The sequence below is a fragment of the Macaca nemestrina genome, chromosome 1, assembly GCF_043159975.1.
Source record: "Macaca nemestrina isolate mMacNem1 chromosome 1, mMacNem.hap1, whole genome shotgun sequence".
In the NCBI taxonomy this organism is placed as follows: Eukaryota; Metazoa; Chordata; class Mammalia; order Primates; family Cercopithecidae; genus Macaca; species Macaca nemestrina.
In genome coordinates this window covers 86,665,108-86,683,275 of record NC_092125.1, presented here as the reverse complement: position 1 = coordinate 86,683,275, position 18,168 = coordinate 86,665,108, and the positions used below count along the sequence as shown (strand labels likewise).

Genomic DNA, 18,168 nt, shown 5'->3' with positions numbered 1-18,168 from the left:
GGTCGGAAGAGTTGCTGTAGCAAGCCAGGCTCTTGGGTTTTGGGGGTTCCTTCCGCTGGCCGGTGCTGGCTTACCTAATTCTGATTAGGGTGGGAGGCTGGCGAATCCTGTGTTCACCCTGTCCAGTTAGGAGGCCAGCTACTCATGCACGTTACCTCCCAGCCTGTCTCCAGTTACAAGTCCAGCTAGTCGTGTGTGGTGCTAACTTGGTCTATCCCTTTAGATAAGAATCATGGTTGGTCTGTTTGGGGACGGGGTGTTGAGGGTAGCGTAACTGGCCTATCTCCAGTTAGGTAAGCAACCCCAGCTAGTTGTGTCAACTCAGCCTATCTACAGTTAGGTTGGAAGGCTGGCTGGTCTTGTGTGTTCTCAGCTCAGCCTCTTTCAAACTGTTACAAGTCCTGCGTGTGTGTGTGTGTGTGTGTGTGTGTACACACAGCTTCTTTCCAGTGAGGTTACCAGTCCAGCTAGTCTCCTACCTAGACAGCCTGTTAAGGCCAGCAAGTAGTATGTGTTATCTTGGCCTATTTTCAGTTAGAAGTCCAGCTACTTCACCAGCGTGGCAGCTCAGGTCTGTAATCACAGCACTTTGGGAGGCCAAGGCGGGTGGATCACCTGAGGTCAGGAGTTCCAGACCTGCCTGGCCAACATGGTGAAACCCCATCTCTACTAAAAAGACAAAAATTAGCCAGGTGTGGTGGCACATGCCCGTAATCCCAGCTACTTGGGAGGCTGAGGCAGGAGAACTGCTTGAACCCAGGAGACAGACGTTGCAGTGAGCCAAGATCATGCCACTGCACTCCAGCATGGGCAACAGAGCGAGACTCAGTCTCAAAACCAAAAAAAAAAAAAAAAAAAACAAAGTCCAGCTACTTGTGTGTGTTAACTCAGCCTACCTCCTGTTAATTTAGAAAGCTGGCTAGTTGTATATCTTGTTAACTTGGGCTATCTCCCATTAGGTTAGAAGGCTGGCTAGGGGTGTGTGTGTGTGTATGTGCGCACGTGCACGTGTGCCCATGTGCACACACATATGTAGCTGTGATGTTGGCCCATCTCCAGTTAGAAGTCCAAGTAATTGTATGTGTTAACATACCCAATCTTCCATTCAGTTAAAAGGCTGGCTAGTCATGTATGTTGTTAATTCACCCGATCTTCTGTTAGGGTAGATGACTAGCTAGTTGTGTGTGAGAAGCGCAGCCAGGCATGTGCATTGTTAATTCAGCCTAAGTGAAATCAATACTGGGAAACCCCAGCCTAAAGTTCAAAGAGGGCACTCTGCCCTGGAAGTCAGCTTACTGAGCAGTCGCAGACAGGGGTGGCCCATGTGCCCGGCACTTTGAAACAGGCTTCCCAGCGCCACAAAGTAGTCTGGCAGTGCTCTGGGGATGAGAGACACAGAGACCAACTTGCTGAGAAATCCTACAGCTAGGGCAGCAGGCCACAGATCCAATAGTAGACTTATGTCGGGAAAACCTGAGGATGGCTGTGAGGATAAGGATGTAGGGATTGTCTCCCTCTGGTACAGGTTGGAATCATTTATTTGTTAAAGGCTTTATTAAACTGAATGAAGCCAAGCACTACCCCATGCTGAGATCATGGAGGGAATAAAATCCATTTCCTGTGGGAATAAAATCCAATCCCAGAGTGGGCTGCTGCCCACTCTGCTTTCAAGGTGCTTATGCTTGAGTGAAGGGGGCCTGTATTGTGTGTAGAAGCAATGATAGTAAAAGATGCTCTTAAACATAGCAAGGGGTGTGCGCAAAACGCTATCAACAGGCAACAGTGGATTTTATAAGTCTCTTTGAATCCAATTTATAGCCTGTAGACTCAAAATTCAAAAGCTTCATCAATTTATTAGTACACACACAACTGAACATCATACCTTTTAAATCTCAGGATATATTTAAACTTATGAGTGCCAAATCCTTGGAGAGCTATCCAGAAAGCCTAGAATATTCAGGGAGAGTTGTGTTCTGGTTTTGAAAGTCAGTTCTGACTTTCAATACTAGACTCTTTTGGGATAAATTTAAGTTTTCCCTTTTTGTTTTTTTTGTTTGTTTGTTTGTTTTGAGACGGAGTCTTGCTCTGTCTCCCAGGCTGGAGTACAGTGGCCGGATCTCAGCTCACTGCAAGCTCCGCCTCCCGGGTTTACACCATTCTCCTGCCTCAGCCTCCCGAGTAGCTGGGACTACAGGCACCCGCCACCTCGCCCGGCTAGTTTTTTGTATTTTTTAGTAGAGACGGGGTTTCACCGTGTTAGCCAGGATGGTCTCGATCTCCTGACCTTGTGATCCACCCGTCTCGGCCTCCCAAAGTGCTGGGATTACAGGCTTGAGCCACCACGCCTGGCCCCTTTTTGTTTTGTTTTTTCAGAGACAGGGTCTTGCCATGCTGCCCAGGTTGAAGTGCAGTGGCTATTCACAGACATGAGCATAGTGGCCAGCCTCGAACTCCTGGGCTCAAGCCATCTTCCTGCCTTAGCCTCCCAAGCAGATAAAGTTCAAGTCTTCTATACTTTACAAAGCCCTTGTCCTGATAAAGTCTTGCCCAGTGGTGGAGAGCTAAACCTATGTAACCTTGCTGATGATCTTGCTGGGCAGCCTGGAAGGAGCAGTAATTTGGGCAGCTAGCTACATTTACGTAACTGGATGCAGATAATGCATTCTTGACAGGATCATGATCAAGCTTTGCCTTCTGTAGGACACCAAGCCACTTGAGCAGCCCCCTGTCATTCTGGTCTTTGTATGAGAACAGAGCCTAAGTTTGGCAGTGTGGCACATGCCTGTAATCCTAGCTACTGGGGAGGCAAGAGGATAACTTGAGCCCAGGAGTTTTTGAGGCCAATCTGGGCAACAGACCCTGTCAAAAACAACAACAACAAAACAAAACAAAGAACAAAACAAAACAAAAAAACAACAACAAAAAACAAGAGCTTGGTCTTATATGTTCCTTGTTTTCACTGTTTAATGGAGTGGATAGTGCACGAATTGATGCCCTATAAAGATATAACAAGGCAACACAGGGCAATTTGTACGTCAGAACTGACTGCTGAGGACCTAAGGTGAGGAGCTAAGGAAAGAAGTTTAGACACAGGAAGAAAGTAACCGAAGTCTTTCTGGGTTGTGTAAGTGGGTATTTGAGGAAGCCTTTCCAGCCAGGCATGGTGGTTCATGCATGTAATTCCAGCTTTTTGGGAGGCTGAGATGGGAGGATTTCTTGAGGCCAAGGAGTTCAAGACCAGCCTGGACAACATGGCAAGACTCTGTCTCTATAAAAAATATAAAAATTAGCTGGGCATGATGGTATGTGCCTGTGGTCCTAACTACTTAGAAGGCTGAGGTGGGAGGATCGCTTGAGCCCAAGAGTTCCAAGTTACAGTGAGCAGTAAGCAGTGATCACACCACTGCACTCCATTCTGGGCAACAAAGCCAGACCCTTACAATTACAATCAACACCTTTGCTTCTGTATCCTGCGAGTCCTAATGATGTGGGATAGTAACTGAAATGTGGTATCTGTTCACCATGTACTCAACTCTTCGAGAGCATATACACTATGGAGACAGCCTGAGCATGCAGTCTATAAAAGTGGAATGAGTGGTTCTAAATATCCAAAGGTTAAAATTCCAGAAATAAACAACAGAAAGGAGAGTTAGGCATTAAGAGATAGTGCCGCAGACCTTGGTGGACTGAACAAAGGAGGACAAATGTGGGAATAAAGACAAAGACAAAAGAGTATATTTGGATAAAGGGGTCAGGGGGCTCCTTGCTTCTAGTGAACAAGGGTCCTGAGCTGCTAGAGCCCTTCATATTTATTGAGTAAAGGAGATAGGGAGAAGGGGGTGGTTGTGGTCAGCTGCTTGACTTAGTGCAGGCCTGCATGACTACATTCTTTGAACAGTAGGCTCCAGATGTCCCAGAAGATAACCTCAAGGGGCACAGAGCCAGGGAATGAGGCCCTCAGTGTACCTTCTGGCGGCAGACACAGATGCGAGTTTGCCCACATCCTGCATTCATGATAAACAGTTTGCTGTTTAATCATATAGCTTCTAGTGGAGTGCTGAGTTGGTCACGACCCTCAGATTTTCGGCTCCCAACAAGATAGCAGAATATACCTCCCCAAAATATGCAGATTTGATATAAGAATTATTTTGAGCTGAAGGCACTTGAAGAGCAGTAGGTGTAAGAAGGGCCCTCTGGCCCCTCTTCCTGAAAGCAGGTGATGAACCCTCCATGGGAAAGGTGCTTGCCTCTACCAGGGGGAGAAACAGCATGACTAGGCATGGGGACTGAAGTGCAGTGAAATGTGTACAAACAGGCTTTGTTAAAATAGCTCTTATCACCGGGTAGAGTGGCTTACGCCTGTAATCCCAGCACTTTGGGAGGCCAAGGCAGGCAGATCACCTGAGGTTAGGAGTTCCAGACCAGCCTGGCCAACATGAAACCCCATATCTACTTAAAAAAAAAAAAAAAAAATCAGCTGGGTGTGGTGGTGTGCACCTGTAGTCCCAGCTACTTGGGAGGCTGAGGCAGAAGAATTGCTTGAACCCAGGAGGTGGAGGTTACAGTGAGCCACGATCACACCACTGCACTCCAGGCTGGGTGACAGAGTGAGACTCTGCCTCAAACAAACAAACAAACAAAAATAGCTCTTACCTTCCTCCAGCCTCCCTGGGTATTCCAGTTGCTTTCTCATAATTACTACCCTTTGTCCATCCAGTGGATAAGCACTTAGGCCTAACTGCTCTTGAGGTCTTCATTTTGCTGTGAAGGCTCCCATGTACATGTAAAAGTAAAACGTATATGCTTTCTCCCGTTAATCTGTCTTCTTTCATTTTAGTCTATGCAGGCTGCTATAACAAAATGCTATGGGCTTGGTGGTTAATAAGTGACAGGACTTTATTGTTCACAGATCTGGTGGCTGGCAAGTCCAAGGTCAAGGTGCCAACAGATTCAGCTTCTGGTGAGATCCTGCTTTCTGGTTCACAGACAGGGCCTTCTCACTGTGTCCTCATGTGGTGCAAGGGGTAAGGGGAAAATAAATCTCTGGAAGGGCACCAATCCTATTCATGAAGGCTCCACCCTTATGGCATAATTACTTTCCAAAGAACCCCATCTCCTAACACCATTACCTGGGAGGTGAGGATTTCAAAATATGAATTTTGGAGACAAACATTCAGTTCATAACAATCTGGATTTGTTTTTCTGTGGCCCAGTGGACTCTACTGTTGAGGAGTCTGAATTGAAGACATAAAGAGGCCATAGCTCTCTCACCCTATTTTCAGGAGCCCCTCTTCTTTTCTGTTTAATTCAGCACATTTTAAATTACATGAGCACTTAAATTTTGCTCTCTAATCTTTTCTACAATGTTAATAACTTAGTGGGGCTACATTCAATAAGGGCAAAGGATATTTACCTTGTAACAGTGTAAGTAAGACTTGTGTTTAAAGACTGACATTGCTGATCCTTTGCTTAAATAATTAAAAAAAAAAAAAAAAAAAAAAAGACAATCCACAGCAGTAGTATACAATTTAAGAATTCCAAAAGGATATATAGTGAAAATTGAGTCTCCCTCAATTAGGGGGTTCCTCAGTCCTTAATTTCCCTCATCAGATGGAGTTTCTTGTTTTTCAAGAGATACATATACAATAATTGTTTACCTAAATAGTAGCAAACTACATATATTCTACATCCTGCCTTTTATTAAACCTAACAATTTATCAAGACATGCAACTGCTATCTGATTTTTTTCTTAATGACTTGAGGATATGAAGGTTGTTCCAATTGTTTTATCATGATGATAGATTTCTCACCCCAATAACCAGGTGAGCCTAAAGGAGCATTAATAATGAGCATCTTGGGCTGATGCCACATTTTAACAAGTATTTGTTGAATTCCCCCACATCATGCTGATATAGGGGGCAGCCTGTGAATTAAACTGACCAAAGACAGACAGGAGAAAGGCATCCACATTGTATTGATCTTAATATTTTTATGTGCATGGGGTGTACAGGAAAGAAGTGAAAACCCAAAGAAGTTGTTAGGCTCAGCTGCTTGTAACCCATTTGTAACGAAGGGTGACAAATTGTCAGCAGGTGACTAGGGCATGTGTGGTGCTATGCGAGATATATATATATATATATTCAATTTTCCCCCTAATTCTGTGATTCTGTTTTCCCAATTGAAGGAAACTTGCAGCTCACAATCCCCTCACTGATGCAAATGACAGGCAGAGGATTGGGTAGGGGTGGAGAGTGTGAAAGGAGAATAAATCTTGGGCCCCAAAATCACTAGCTAAAAGGAAAAGTCACGCTGGGAACTGCTTAGAGCAAACCTGCCTCCCATTCTATTCAAAGTCATTCCTCCGCTCACTGAAATAAATGTATATCTGATGGCCTCTTTTGGAAAGGCTAATCAGAAACTCAAAAGAATGCAACCATTTGTGTCTTATCTACCTATGACCTGGAAGCCCCCTCCCCACTTCCAGTTGTCCCGCCTTTCTGGATGGAACCAATGTTCATCTTACATACATTGATCGATGTCTCATGTCTCCCTAAAATGTATAAAACCAAGCTGTGCTCGGACCACCTTGGGCACATGGCTGTGTCATGGGCGTGCGTCCTTAACTTCGGTAAAATAAACTTCCTAATTGAAACTAGTCTCAGATATTCGGGGTTCACAAGGGTAATTCACTTAATCACCCAGTGTGCACAGCCAGCCCGCACCTGTCAGCACACAGACCCCTTTCTGTATGCGAGTGATGAGAGACCACGGAAGAAACACTCTACCAAGTGAGCCCAGGGAAAGCCAGCCATCTATGCCTGTGGCCAGCTGCCTACACCCGCACACCCAGGAGACTGCAGAACGGTGCCTCTTAGCCTTCAAGGCCCTGTTTTCCTGTCCGCCTGCATCCCCTGTGTGGGCCAAGCCTTAGTTTCTTCATCTGTTCTCTCTCCCCAATCCCAAGACTCTGACTTGGGGCACACAGGCCTCTGGCCCCTTTTCCTGAAAGCAGGAAATGAACCCTACATGTGAAAGGTGCATCCCTCTACTGGAGGATGAAGCATCATGACTAGGCATGGGGACTCAAGGCCAGAAGAAATGGCCACCATCCAGGACCTGGGCACGGCTGGGGGCGGCATTTTGGCTGAAACAGTAAGAGACTTTTAAACCAGAGTAACTCCATCTTGTATAGAGGCTGGGTAAGATAAGGCTGAGAGCTGCTGGGCTGCATTCCCCAGAAGTTAGACATTCCAAGTCACAGGATGGGATAGGAGGTTGGCACAAGATACACATCATAAAGACCTTGCTGATGAACCAGCATGTGGTGAAGAGGCCGGCAAAACCAAGATGGCGACCAGAATAACCTCTGGTCATCACGACTGCTCATTATACGCTAATTATAATACATGAGCATGCTAAGAGATACCCTCACCAGTGCCACAACAGTTTACAGATGCCAAGACAAGGTCACACTTACCCTATATGGTCTAACAAGGGGAGGAACCCTCAGTTTCTGGAATTGCCCATCCTTTTCCTGGGAAACTCATGAATATCCCACCCCTTATTTAGCATATAATCAATAAATAGCCATAAAAATGGGCAACCTGCAGCCCTCCGGGCTGGTCTGCCCATGGAGTAGCCACTCTTTATTCCTTTATTTTCTTAATAAACTTGCTTTCACTTTACTCTATGGATTTGCCCCGAATTCTTTCTTGCCTAAGATCCAAAACCCTCTCTCAGGGTCTGGATCAGGACCTGTTTCTGGTAACAAAACCACCTGGGGTGTCAGCAAGACCCACCCTGTCCCCCCTCGCCCCAGGTGACCTGACCTGCCAGGTGGTCCCTCCAAACCGTTCCGCCCACAGGATTGGGACGCCCCTCTCTGGACCCTCAGCTTGATGCTGACTGCCCACCATGTGGGCAGACCTGGGGGCTGGCTGCTCCTGGGGACCCCCTTCATAGCTTCTCAACCGGCACTCACTCCTGCTGCCTCGCCCCCACCCCAGCCCCCACAAACTCCTCTCCATCCCCTACCCCGACCAACTTAGCCCCCACCTAACCCTCCAGCCCGGGGCTCCTGAGCCCTCCCGCAGCCCCAACCCCAGGTTGAGAAGCCTCTTCCAATCCCACTCCCCGGACCCTGACGCTCGCATGGCTGCCCCTTGCCCCACCAGCTGTCCCCATTCCACTCCTAACCCCCAAGTAACCCCCCAACTCCCATCCCCCTCCACACTCCCTTAACCTCCCCTAAAAATCCCACCCCAGGCCAACAAGACTCCTCCCTTCGCTGGGCTGTGAACCACATCCTCCCCACCGCCCAGTAAGCTCCCCGCTGCGCCCTCCCCTGGCCCGTCCTGAGCCTCCCACCCCCGCCACCTTCCTTCCCCAAGTCACCCCCAACCTCTCCTAAGAGGCGCCGCCCCCATCCCGGCCGACGCTCTCTCCCTTGCCCAGCACTCCCCTTCCCCGGCTCCCACCGCCCCACCGCTGACGCCACAAAGCCCCTGGACCGCCCGACCCCACGCCCCCACACCCCCACGCCCCGGGCCCGGCTGTGGCCCCCTGGACTTCGTGGGGGCAGAGCGCTCGGCCGGGTGCGCTAGGCGCTGTGCAGGGCCCCCCCGCGGTGAGTACCCCCGCCTAGGCCACCCTCCTGTGGTGCCTGGGCCACGACTTAAGCCTAACCTGGTCCTCCTCGCCCTCCAACGCCCGGCCTTCCCGCCTCAGCCGGCCGCCGCGTCCCTACAGGGGCTAGCGCGCTTGGACAAGGTAACTCTACCGGGACCCTAGCGGACCAGAGCGGAAAGGATGGCCATCCCCGCAGCCAGAGCCAGAGCCCCACGCCCCCTGCCGCTGCCCCTGCCCGACTTCGGTGCGGGTGGACTGGATGCCTCAGTTAGGGCTCTTGTGGGGAAGGAGGGGGCCGGCGCCGGGTGGTTGGCGTGCAGAAAGCTCAGAGAAAATGGAAGTGGGACAGAGCCGGGGAAGTCTGAGACCCCTAGACGCCTTCGCTTTAGGGCATGGCAGAAGGGAAGGGGAGACTCGTGTTTGCAGTGTAGACGCGATTTTCAATTCCCTTTGCCACTGGGTCCCCATAGCAACCCCGTGGCGTAGGCGGAAGGCTGTGACTCTCCATTGCCCGGGGTCGCGAGTGTTCAAATTGCAGGGGGCGTCTGTGTGCACGCTCGTGTGCCTGTGCGTGGGTACGCGCGCGTACCTGTGTGTACATGCATGCATGTGTACAGATATGTGCATCTGTGCCTGTGTGTGCTGTTTGTGGATGCGTGTTTCTGTGGATGCGCGTTTCTGTATGTTTGTACGTGTGTATTTGTGTGGTGTGTATGCGTGGGTGTGCGTGTGTATACATGCACGTTTGTATACATGCATGGGTATGTGTATGGGTGTGTGTTCGTCTGTGCGTGTATGCACGTGTTTGTGCGTGTGGGCACGTGTCTGCACACACGTTTTTTCTGAACCCCACCTCACTAAAAGGAAGAGAGCTTCTTTCCTCTGAGAGCCCATCCCGTTTTCCTTTGGTGAACGGGGTTTTGTTAAAGAAAAAATTCTTCTGATGCTTTAAAGGCTCTTTAGTCAGGTTACTTGCAATGGGAGTGTTGGCCAGCAAAGCCCGCTGGGGATGTATGCGGGAATGGGAGTGGGGATCTGGGGGTGGTTAGTGGTTGGAAAGTGATTAAGGGAAGGCTCCAAGGGTAGGGGCTTCTCCCTAAGCTGACCTAGCAGGCTGCTCCAGAAAGGCAGGTTGAAGGCCTAGAGGAGGAACTGATCAGATGTGGAGCTGGGGGTAGCCAGCAGCAGGCAGAAGTGGTCCAGGCCCAGTGGAGAGGAGAGGCAGAGAGGCCTGGCAAGCATTGGTCAGGGAGGGTCTGTGTAGTTTCTGGGGAGGCATCTGTGTCGGTTATTGACAAGGCTAAAAAATGATGACTCTGGACCCTCTAACTGGACGGCAGTCCTAGCCCTCCTCTGTAAAGGCAGGCTGTACAGGAAGGTTGCACACTGCCAGCCCCCAGAGCATCGGCCCGCTCCCTCCCACCTCTCTCCACAGTCCCTCAACTTGGGAACCCGCCTCGTGTCTCCCAGGAGCCATGGAGGCTGTGGAACTCGCCAGAAAGCTGCAGGAGGAAGCTACATGCTCCATCTGTCTGGACTACTTCACAGACCCTGTGATGACCGCCTGTGGCCACAACTTCTGCCGCGCCTGCATCCAGCTGAGCTGGGAGAAGGCACGGGGCAAGAAGGGGAGGCGGAAGCGAAAGGGCTCCTTCCCCTGCCCCGAGTGCAGAGCAATGTCCCCGCAGAGGAACCTGCTGCCCAACCGGCTGCTGACCAAGGTGGCCGAGATGGCACGGCAGCATCCTGGCCTGCAGAAGCAAGACCTGTGCCAGGAGCACCAGGAGCCCCTCAAGCTTTTCTGCCAGGAGGACCAGAGCCCCATCTGTGTGGTGTGCAGGGAGTCCCGGGAGCACCGACTGCACAGGGTGCTGCCCGCCGAGGAGGCAGTGCAGGGGTACAAGGTGGGCCACAGGTCAAGGAGAGGAGGCATCCAGGGGTCAAGGTGACCCAGATCATGGGGGAAGGAGAAGGTGTCCAGGGACAAAGTGGCCCAAGTCAGGGGCTGGGGAGGGGGCATCCAGGGAACAAGGTGGCCTGGGGCTGGGGAGTGTCTGTGGGGACAATGTGGGCCTACACTGTATGATGCAGGCATTGCAAAATCTTACCTCTCCTCTCTTATAGTATTTTGGGTGGCTCTGAGAACCAAACTGATTTGAGACAGATGAGCAGAAGCAAAGCACTGAATTTCATTCCCTATAAGCTTTCCATGACCCAGGAGTCCCTCCTGAGGAGCCGGAGGCCCATGGAAGCATGTTAGAGCCAAACACATACCTGAGGAGGATGAGGGTTAGCTTAGCAGGGTCCCTTTGCACAGATTTCTCTGGTTTCGGCTTTCCTGCCCTTGGTAAGAACATGGCTTTCCTCCTGGCCTAGGGCAGGCCTATCCAGCATGGTGGGCTGTGCCTTCTGCTCTTAGGAAGGCCGAGGATCACAGCAATTCTTACACTTGCCCTTTTTTAAGTGCTTTTAGCTCAAAATAATCCAAGGTGGCACATTCTGGGTGATGTATTTTGATCCCCTGCCCCTTCTGAGGAGGGTCTCTGGGGTGGGTGCAGTTTCAGCAAGCACAACTGTACTCTAGGCAGGAGGTGGGCAGATCACTGATCCCAAATCCTGCGGTTTGTGTGTCCCACAGTTGAAGCTGGAGGAGGACATGGAGTACCTTCGGGAGCAGATCACCAGGACAGGGAATCTGCAGGCCAGGGAGGAACAGAGCTTAGCCGAGTGGCAGGTGGGTGTCTGGGGCCGTCCAGTCCCTTTCCTGCTGCTGCTCCATCTTCCTGCGTTTACATGTCTGTGTCTGCCTGTGGGGATATGCTGCCTCAGTGGCAGGAAAAGAAAAAAGCTGCCTCCACCCTTCTAGGTTCTATGGCTGGCCTCAGAATGAAACTGACTTAAGACAGATGAACAGCAGAGAAAAAGATAAAAAGGCAATTTTAAATTACAGATGCACACATAGGGTGGGGAGAAGGGACCTCAAAAATCAGACTTAAAGAGGCAGCCAGAGGGTGGGGGCTCAGTACCACAAAGGAGGCAGCCAGAGGGTGGGGGCTCAGGAGGCAGCCAGAGGGTAGGGGCATAGGTCGGCACCACAAAAGAACAGGGCTTGGAGCCTCTGGGCTGGGGAGGCAGATAATGTTGGTTAAGTATTTAAGCAAGTGTCTCAGGTGAAGAGTTGTTTTTGGGAATCTCTTCCTGATGTAGATGCCTTGACCACTGGAAATTTCCTTCATGAAAGGGCACTTTTTTATTTTTATTTTTTTGAGATGGAGTTTCACTCTTGTTGCCCAGGCTAGAGTGCAATGGTGTGGTGTTGGCTCACTGCAACCTCTGCCTCCCAGGTCCAAGCAGTTCTCCTACCTCAGCCTCCCAAGCAGCTGGGACTACAGGTGCCCGCCACCATGCCCGACTAACTTTCATATTTTTAGTAGAGACGGGGTTTCACCATGCTGGTCAGGCTGGTCTTGAACTCCTGACCTCAGGTGATCTGACTGCCTCGGCCTCCCAAAGTGCTGGGATTACAGGCATGAGCCATCGCGCCAGGCCAGGCACTTTATTTTTTTAGGCAGCTAATGGGGGAGGCAAACAGGTTTTCCTGCTTCTGCGGGTTCTCAATGGCCTTTAGTTCACCCTAATCCTAATGCCTGTCAAAACACAAAATCAAAACAGATTTAGAGATGTGGAGCACAGTGATGCGATCATTGCTCACTGCAGCCTCAAACTCCTGGACTCAAGTAATCCTCCTGCTTCAACTTCCTGGGTAGCTGGGACTACAGGCACTTGCCACCAAGATTGGCCTTTTTTTTTTTTCGTAGAGACATGGTCTTGCTATTGCCCAGGCTGGCCTTGAACTCCTGAGCTCAAACTATCTTCCTGCTTCAGCCTCCCAAAGCACTGGGATTACAGGTGTGAGCAACTGCATCCAGCTAAGAGGAAAGATTTATTTGTAAGGCCACCGAGTGAGGAGGGAGAACAGCTCTTAAACTCGCCTCCCGAGTGATACAGCTTAGGAGTCTTTATGAGCTAGGGAGGCAGGGTGGTCCAGCAGGCCCATTCTGTGCAGGTGTCTCTGGGGTGCATGGCATTTCACAGGACACAGGTACCAGAAATGGCAGCCTTAGCATGATCTGAGGTTGGAAGTTTTGGCCCTCTGACATCAAAAGGCCACCTCGGGCACTGGGGCCGGTCCACTTGAAGGGCAGATGGTCTCAACCAGTTTCAGCTGAACAGGAGCTGCCCCACGTTCCTGAAGCGACCAGTCCCGTGGTGACCTATGAATATTATCTATAAAGCAGCCAGTGAAGGTTGGTCAGCATTCAGAGGCACGGCCTTCAGCTTCATGGAAATAGGAAAAATAAAGTAACAAAAAGCAATCAGGGCAGGCTGACCTGATCAATGAACCCCTTGGTTTCATTAGCACCAGTGACTCCATTCTGGTTGGGTCTGGTCTTCTGGGACCCAGCACAGGAGCCCAGTTCAAAACAGTGGCCCCTGACGATCACTTGAGCCCAGGAGTCCGAGACAGCAGTGAACCATGATCATGCCACTGAACCCCAACCTGGGCAACATAGCAAGACCCTGTCTCTAAAAAAAAATTAAAAATTAGCTGGGCATGGTGGTAGTGACACATGTCTGTAGTCCCACTTACTTGGAAGGCTAAGGTGGGAGGGTCACTTGAGGCCAGGAGGTCAAAGTTGCAGTGAGTTGTGGTTGTGCCACTGCACTCCAGCCTAGGCAACAGAGCAAGACCCTGTCCCTACACAAAATTTAAAAACTAGCTGGATGTGGTGGTGCATGCCTGTGGTCCCAGTTACTCAGATGACTTGAGCCCAGGAGGTTGAGGTTGCAGTAAGTGCCACTGTACTCCAGCCTGGGCAACTGAGCGAGACTCTGTCTCAAACAAAACAAAAAACAATGGCCACCCATAAATTTTGTTTAACATGCCCAAGAGGCTTATTTGGGGGTGAACATTCTGAACCTCCTCAGAGCAAGGGTGCATGGGTGTTTGGATGTGTGGAAGTTGCAGTTTGGGGCTCAGAGGGTTACACTCAGTGTATCACAGGATAGCAGGGGTGGCGGCCTCTGTCACAGTTCCTGGTCCCCAACTAAAGCTCAGGTTGCTGGTGATCTGTGGGTCACCAGGGCCCTGGGGAGAGGTGCCAGCATCCCTGGAGCCGAGCCACCTGCTGGCGACATGCCGGGCTTCTCCACCCTGCAGGGCAAGGTGAAGGAGCGGAGAGAACGTATTGTGCTGGAGTTTGAGAAGATGAACCTCTACCTGCTGGAGGAAGAGCAGAGGCTCCTCCAGGCTCTGGAGAGGGAAGAGGAGGAGACTGCCAGCAGACTCCGGGAGAGCGTGGACTGCCTGGACCGGCAGGGTCACTCCCTGGAGCTGCTGCTGCTGCAGCTGGAGGAGCGGAGCACACATGGGCCCCTCCAGATGCTGCAGGTGAGCTGGTGGGCTTGGCAGGCACGGGGGGATGTGAGCTCTGACAGGCATGGGCAGCGGGGGCTGAGCTTGGGGAAGAGGCAGCCAACAGGAAAGGGCTGTTAGCTCCCCAGTCTCCTAGTCCTGGAGGCTGGGTGGCTGAGGCCAAGGTGTGGGCAGGCCTGGTTCCTCCTGAGCCTCTCTCCTGGACCTGAAGATGCTGTCTCCTCCCCATGTCCTCACAGCATCATCTCTCTATGCATGTCTGTGTCCTAATCATCTCCTTCTATAAAGACACCAGTCAGACTGGTTTAGAGCCCACTACAGTGACCTCAACTCCCTCCTTAAAGATGCTATCTCCAAACACAGTCACATTCTGAGGTCCTGAGAGTTCAGGCTTCAACCTGTGAATTTGTGGGGACACAAGTCAGCCCCTTACAGGTTCCAACCTGAGACAGTGTCCCCATTTCCTTCCAAGTCCAGAGAAGTGGCTTGGACACCTAGCAGCCAGGTGCGGCTCTGGGACAGCGACTCCATGTCTCAGTGTGGGGGAGGCACACTGTCCCAGGAGTGAGTTGTGTGGCAATGGGAGTGGGGAGGTGAAGCAGCCAGCCTGCCTGCCGGGACCAGCTTGTGTGCCATGGCCCTGGAGAGGGGGCTTGATTATGGCTGACAAGACGCCATCTCTACAAAAACTTAAAAATATTAGCAGGGCATAGTGGCATGTGCCTATGGTCCCAGGACTTAGGAGGCTGAGGCAGGAAGATTACTCGAGCCCGTGAGTTCAAGGCTGCAGTGAGCTATTGCACCACTGCACTCCAGCCTGGGTGATGGTGAGATCACATCTAGGGAAAAAAAAAAGAAAGGAAAAGGGAAAACAAAGCAGCCTGTTCACAACCCACTACATTGGTTTGCTGACCAACTGAGAGGAAAAGCCCCTGCAGCTGGTAGAAGAGTGCTCCTATGAGCAGAGGGCCAAGTGCGTCACCTGCATGAGAGTCCCTGCCAAGAGTTAGGGTCACACTCTGGAAACTAGAAATATGGCCTTTGGAAAACAAGTCCCTTAGAGCTTCCAGGCCAGAGAAGTGAACAGTGATCTCTTTAGGGAACTCTGAATCCCTAAAGAGGCTACAGAAAATCCTCAGGTGGCTCAGTCTGTTACCCGCCGCCCTCCCTCCCCAAACCGCACCCAATTGCGCCCTGACCCCATTCCTGCTGGGTGGGCCACAACCACCTGAAATGGGAGAGAAGGGTCAGTGTCGAGTGGCCACTTGCCTGGAAGGGCTCCCTCCGCCTCTTCTGAGTTGTAGGACCTCAGGTGTGTGACCGCGGGCTGACAGGGTAGCTCAGCTTAGGTGAGGCACTGGGGGCTTTGGTAGTAGTGGGAACCAGGGCAGTGGGGAAGGCTCAGGAATTCCATGAAGCTCAGTTGTGGGAAGGGAATGCCCAGGGGACAGGACGGGTCTTGCCCTAAGACACGGACAAGAAGGGAGCAGGGACGTTGAAGTGAGCCAGGAGCTTGGCTCACTCCCTACCCTCTGTCCCTGTCTTTTGCAGGACATGAAGGAACCCCTGAGCAGGTATGTGGTCCCCTCAGGCGGGGGTGGGGGCAGTGGCAGTGGTGGGCCAGAGGGGACAATAAGATTGTGGGACCAGGGGAGTCAATAAGACTGTGCCCACTGGAGGAAGAACAACGTGAGTGTGCAGTGCCCAGAGGTTGCCCCTCCAACCAGACCCAGGACTGTGTGCAGGGTTCCTGGACAGATTGAAGTGCTAAGAGGCTTTCTAGGTAAGTGGGCACCCAGGGCCGGGACCTCTGACCAAGGATCTCTTGGCGATGCCCCACTGCACCCCCCAGCCTCGGAAGCCATCAATGGGGGGGGTCTGCAAGTGCACTGCCTGGTGACGGTGACTGGCTATTCACTGTGCCTTCGTAGGGCGGTGTTACCGGTGGTTCTAATTCATGGGCTGAAGCTTGTTGAGTTCCCAGTGGTCCCTCTGCCCAGCCCCCTGTACCTTATTGCCACCAATACCCACACACAGTTGGGGTGTGGAAGCATCAAGTAACCCCAGATTCACAGCAGGGGAGGCCTCTGAGTTAGGGGACCATTTGGCCACATCCACCACTAGGGCCCGGGCGCTCCCACCGTTGACCCTGAATGCCCCACACCTTTCCCCACCTCTCCGCTGCCATGCCCATCTACAGAGGATGTGGTGCCTGATGCCACCTCCGCATACCCCTACCTTCTCCTGTACGAGAGCCGCCAGAGGCGCTACCTCAGCTCTTCGCTGGAGGGCAGCAGGTTCTGCAGCAAGGACCGATTCATGGCTTACCCCTGTGCTGTGGGCCAGACGACCTTCTCCTCTGGGAGGCACTACTGGGAGGTGGGCATGAACATCACCGGGGATGCGCTGTGGGCCCTGGGTGTGTGCAGAGACAACGTAAGCAGGAAAGACAGGGTCCCCAAGTGCCCCGAAAATGGCTTCTGGGTGGTGCAGCTGTCCAAGGGAACCAAGTACTTATCCACCTTGTCTGCCCCAATCCCGGTTATGCTGATGGAGCCTCCCAGCCATGTGGGCGTCTTCCTGGACTTCGAGGCCGGGGAGGTGTCATTCTACAGCGTGAGCGATGGATCCCACCTGCACACCTACTCCCAGGCTACCTTCCCGGGCCCCCTGCAGCCTTTCTTCTGCCTAGGGGCTCCGAAGTCTGGTCAGATGGTCATCTCCACAGTGACCATGTGGGTGAAGGGATAGAGATGCAGGCCGGGGAACTCGGGCATTGCCCCTGGCTCTGCAGAAGGTGTGGGCCTTCTGCTTACTGCAGGCCACCTACCAGGGTTCTCTGGCATCAGGCTGGCAGCCATTAGACATGCAGGGGGGTTTCTCAAAGTCTAAATATAATTGTGATTAAAACTGTCAAACATTAAGAGGGTATATATTGACAGATGCTTCCTAGAGGAAACTTTTGAAAGCCCCTGCATTCTGAGTGGACCATTTCTAAATCCATATCTATACACCAGGAACAGCATGGTCACGTTTTCTTTAGCCACGCCCCCGCCCCCACTTTGGAATGGCACAAATCTGTGGCTCCCAGCCGCCCCCAGGGGTTTAGGTTACTCTGTCAAAGAAGCAGAAATATCCTATGGGGGGGAGGAGCGGGGTTGGTTAGGTTGCTCTGTCAGGGATGGTCCGAGGTTGCCCATGGAAATGTCCTATGCATCCTATTCGGTCCTTCAAAGGGGGAAAATGGGAAAGGCTGAACCCCTAAAAAGCCTCAGAGCTTCCCACTGCCATCCCTTTCGACCCCCGAAGCTGCACGAGCAGGGGCAAAATCCCAAAGAGGTTAGGATTTATGTAGGGGCCTCCTTTCCACAACGCCCTTCCCTTTTCCAAGGAATCCCCCACCCACCCCTGCAGGGTCAAGCACTAGCGCGGCAGAATTCCGGAGTCAGCGTACTCCTACCTTGACAAGGCCGGAGTGTCTGCGCGAGGGGCTGCCTGGAACAGCGTGCCCCTTCGGAGTGGTTCCCGCAGGGAGAATGTGGGCCTCCTGGAGGTCCTGGAGAGATGCCCCCGTCGCATCCCCCAAATCCAATCATTCTGACCTTGGCCTGCCAAGGCTGTGAGGGCTGGGCCTTCCGAGGATACCCGCCCTAGGAAGCACTGGCTGAGGGCTGAGGACGCACTAGGGGTATGGCGAGGGGCTCCAATGCCTCAGGCTGCGGGCTCCCTTAGTCCTTGCAGTTGCTTCCGTGTGCCCCGCCCTGAGCCCCCATCCTTCCTAGCTCCGCCCCCTGCCCCATCTCTCCCCGATAGCCCATTCTGTGTGCCCTCTCTCTTCTCCTTGCCCCGCCCCCTGCTCCATCCCTCCCCTGCGCCCCGCCCCCTGCCCCTATCCGCCCCCTGTCCCCATCCCTCCCCTGCGCCTCATTCCTCCCCAGGGCAGGGGTAAAGACCTCGCCACAGGAACCGGAGCGGTGGGGACGCCAAGTCAGCAAGTGAACGCTCTCCAATTCCATCCCGCCTGCGGGCCGCGTGACGAACAGCGGCCAATCGGAGGCAAAAGCGGGTTGTTCCAAAAAAAAAAAAAAAAAAAAAAAAAAACC

At 52.2% G+C, this 18,168-nt stretch overlaps 1 protein-coding gene across 3 annotated transcripts; it reads left to right on the top strand.

Annotated features, from left to right (window-relative positions):
- Positions 1-8,319: 8,319 nt before the first annotated feature.
- Positions 8,320-17,609, top strand: LOC105499678 (tripartite motif containing 17). 3 transcript variants are annotated; one of them, XM_011772440.2, is made up of 7 exons: positions 8,501-8,626; positions 10,099-10,532; positions 11,267-11,362; positions 13,850-14,080; positions 15,617-15,639; positions 15,745-15,848; positions 16,266-17,458. In XM_011772440.2, the coding sequence occupies exons 2-7, from the start codon at positions 10,104-10,106 to the stop codon at positions 16,814-16,816; spliced, it is 1,434 nt and encodes a 477-aa protein (XP_011770742.1). In that variant the 5' UTR covers positions 8,501-8,626; positions 10,099-10,103; the 3' UTR covers positions 16,817-17,458. The 3 variants fall into 3 exon arrangements, with proteins under 3 accessions (XP_024642799.2, XP_011770742.1, XP_024642800.1); XM_024787032.2 differs by lacking the exon at positions 8,501-8,626 and adding an exon at positions 17,480-17,609 and having other exon boundaries at positions 10,104-10,532; positions 16,266-16,444; XM_024787031.2 differs by having other exon boundaries at positions 8,320-8,769; positions 15,745-16,407.
- Positions 17,610-18,168: the final 559 nt, after the last annotated feature.

Coding starts and splice junctions, on each gene's coding strand:
- LOC105499678 (XM_011772440.2), top strand. CDS start 10,104: ATGGAGGCTGTGGAACTCGCCAGAAAGCTGCAGGAGGAAGCTACATGC. Junction 11,363..13,849: donor AGAGCTTAGCCGAGTGGCAG/GTGGGTGTCTGG, acceptor TCCACCCTGCAG/GGCAAGGTGAAGGAGCGGAG. Junction 15,849..16,265: donor AGTGCTAAGAGGCTTTCTAG/GTAAGTGGGCAC, acceptor GCCCATCTACAG/AGGATGTGGTGCCTGATGCC.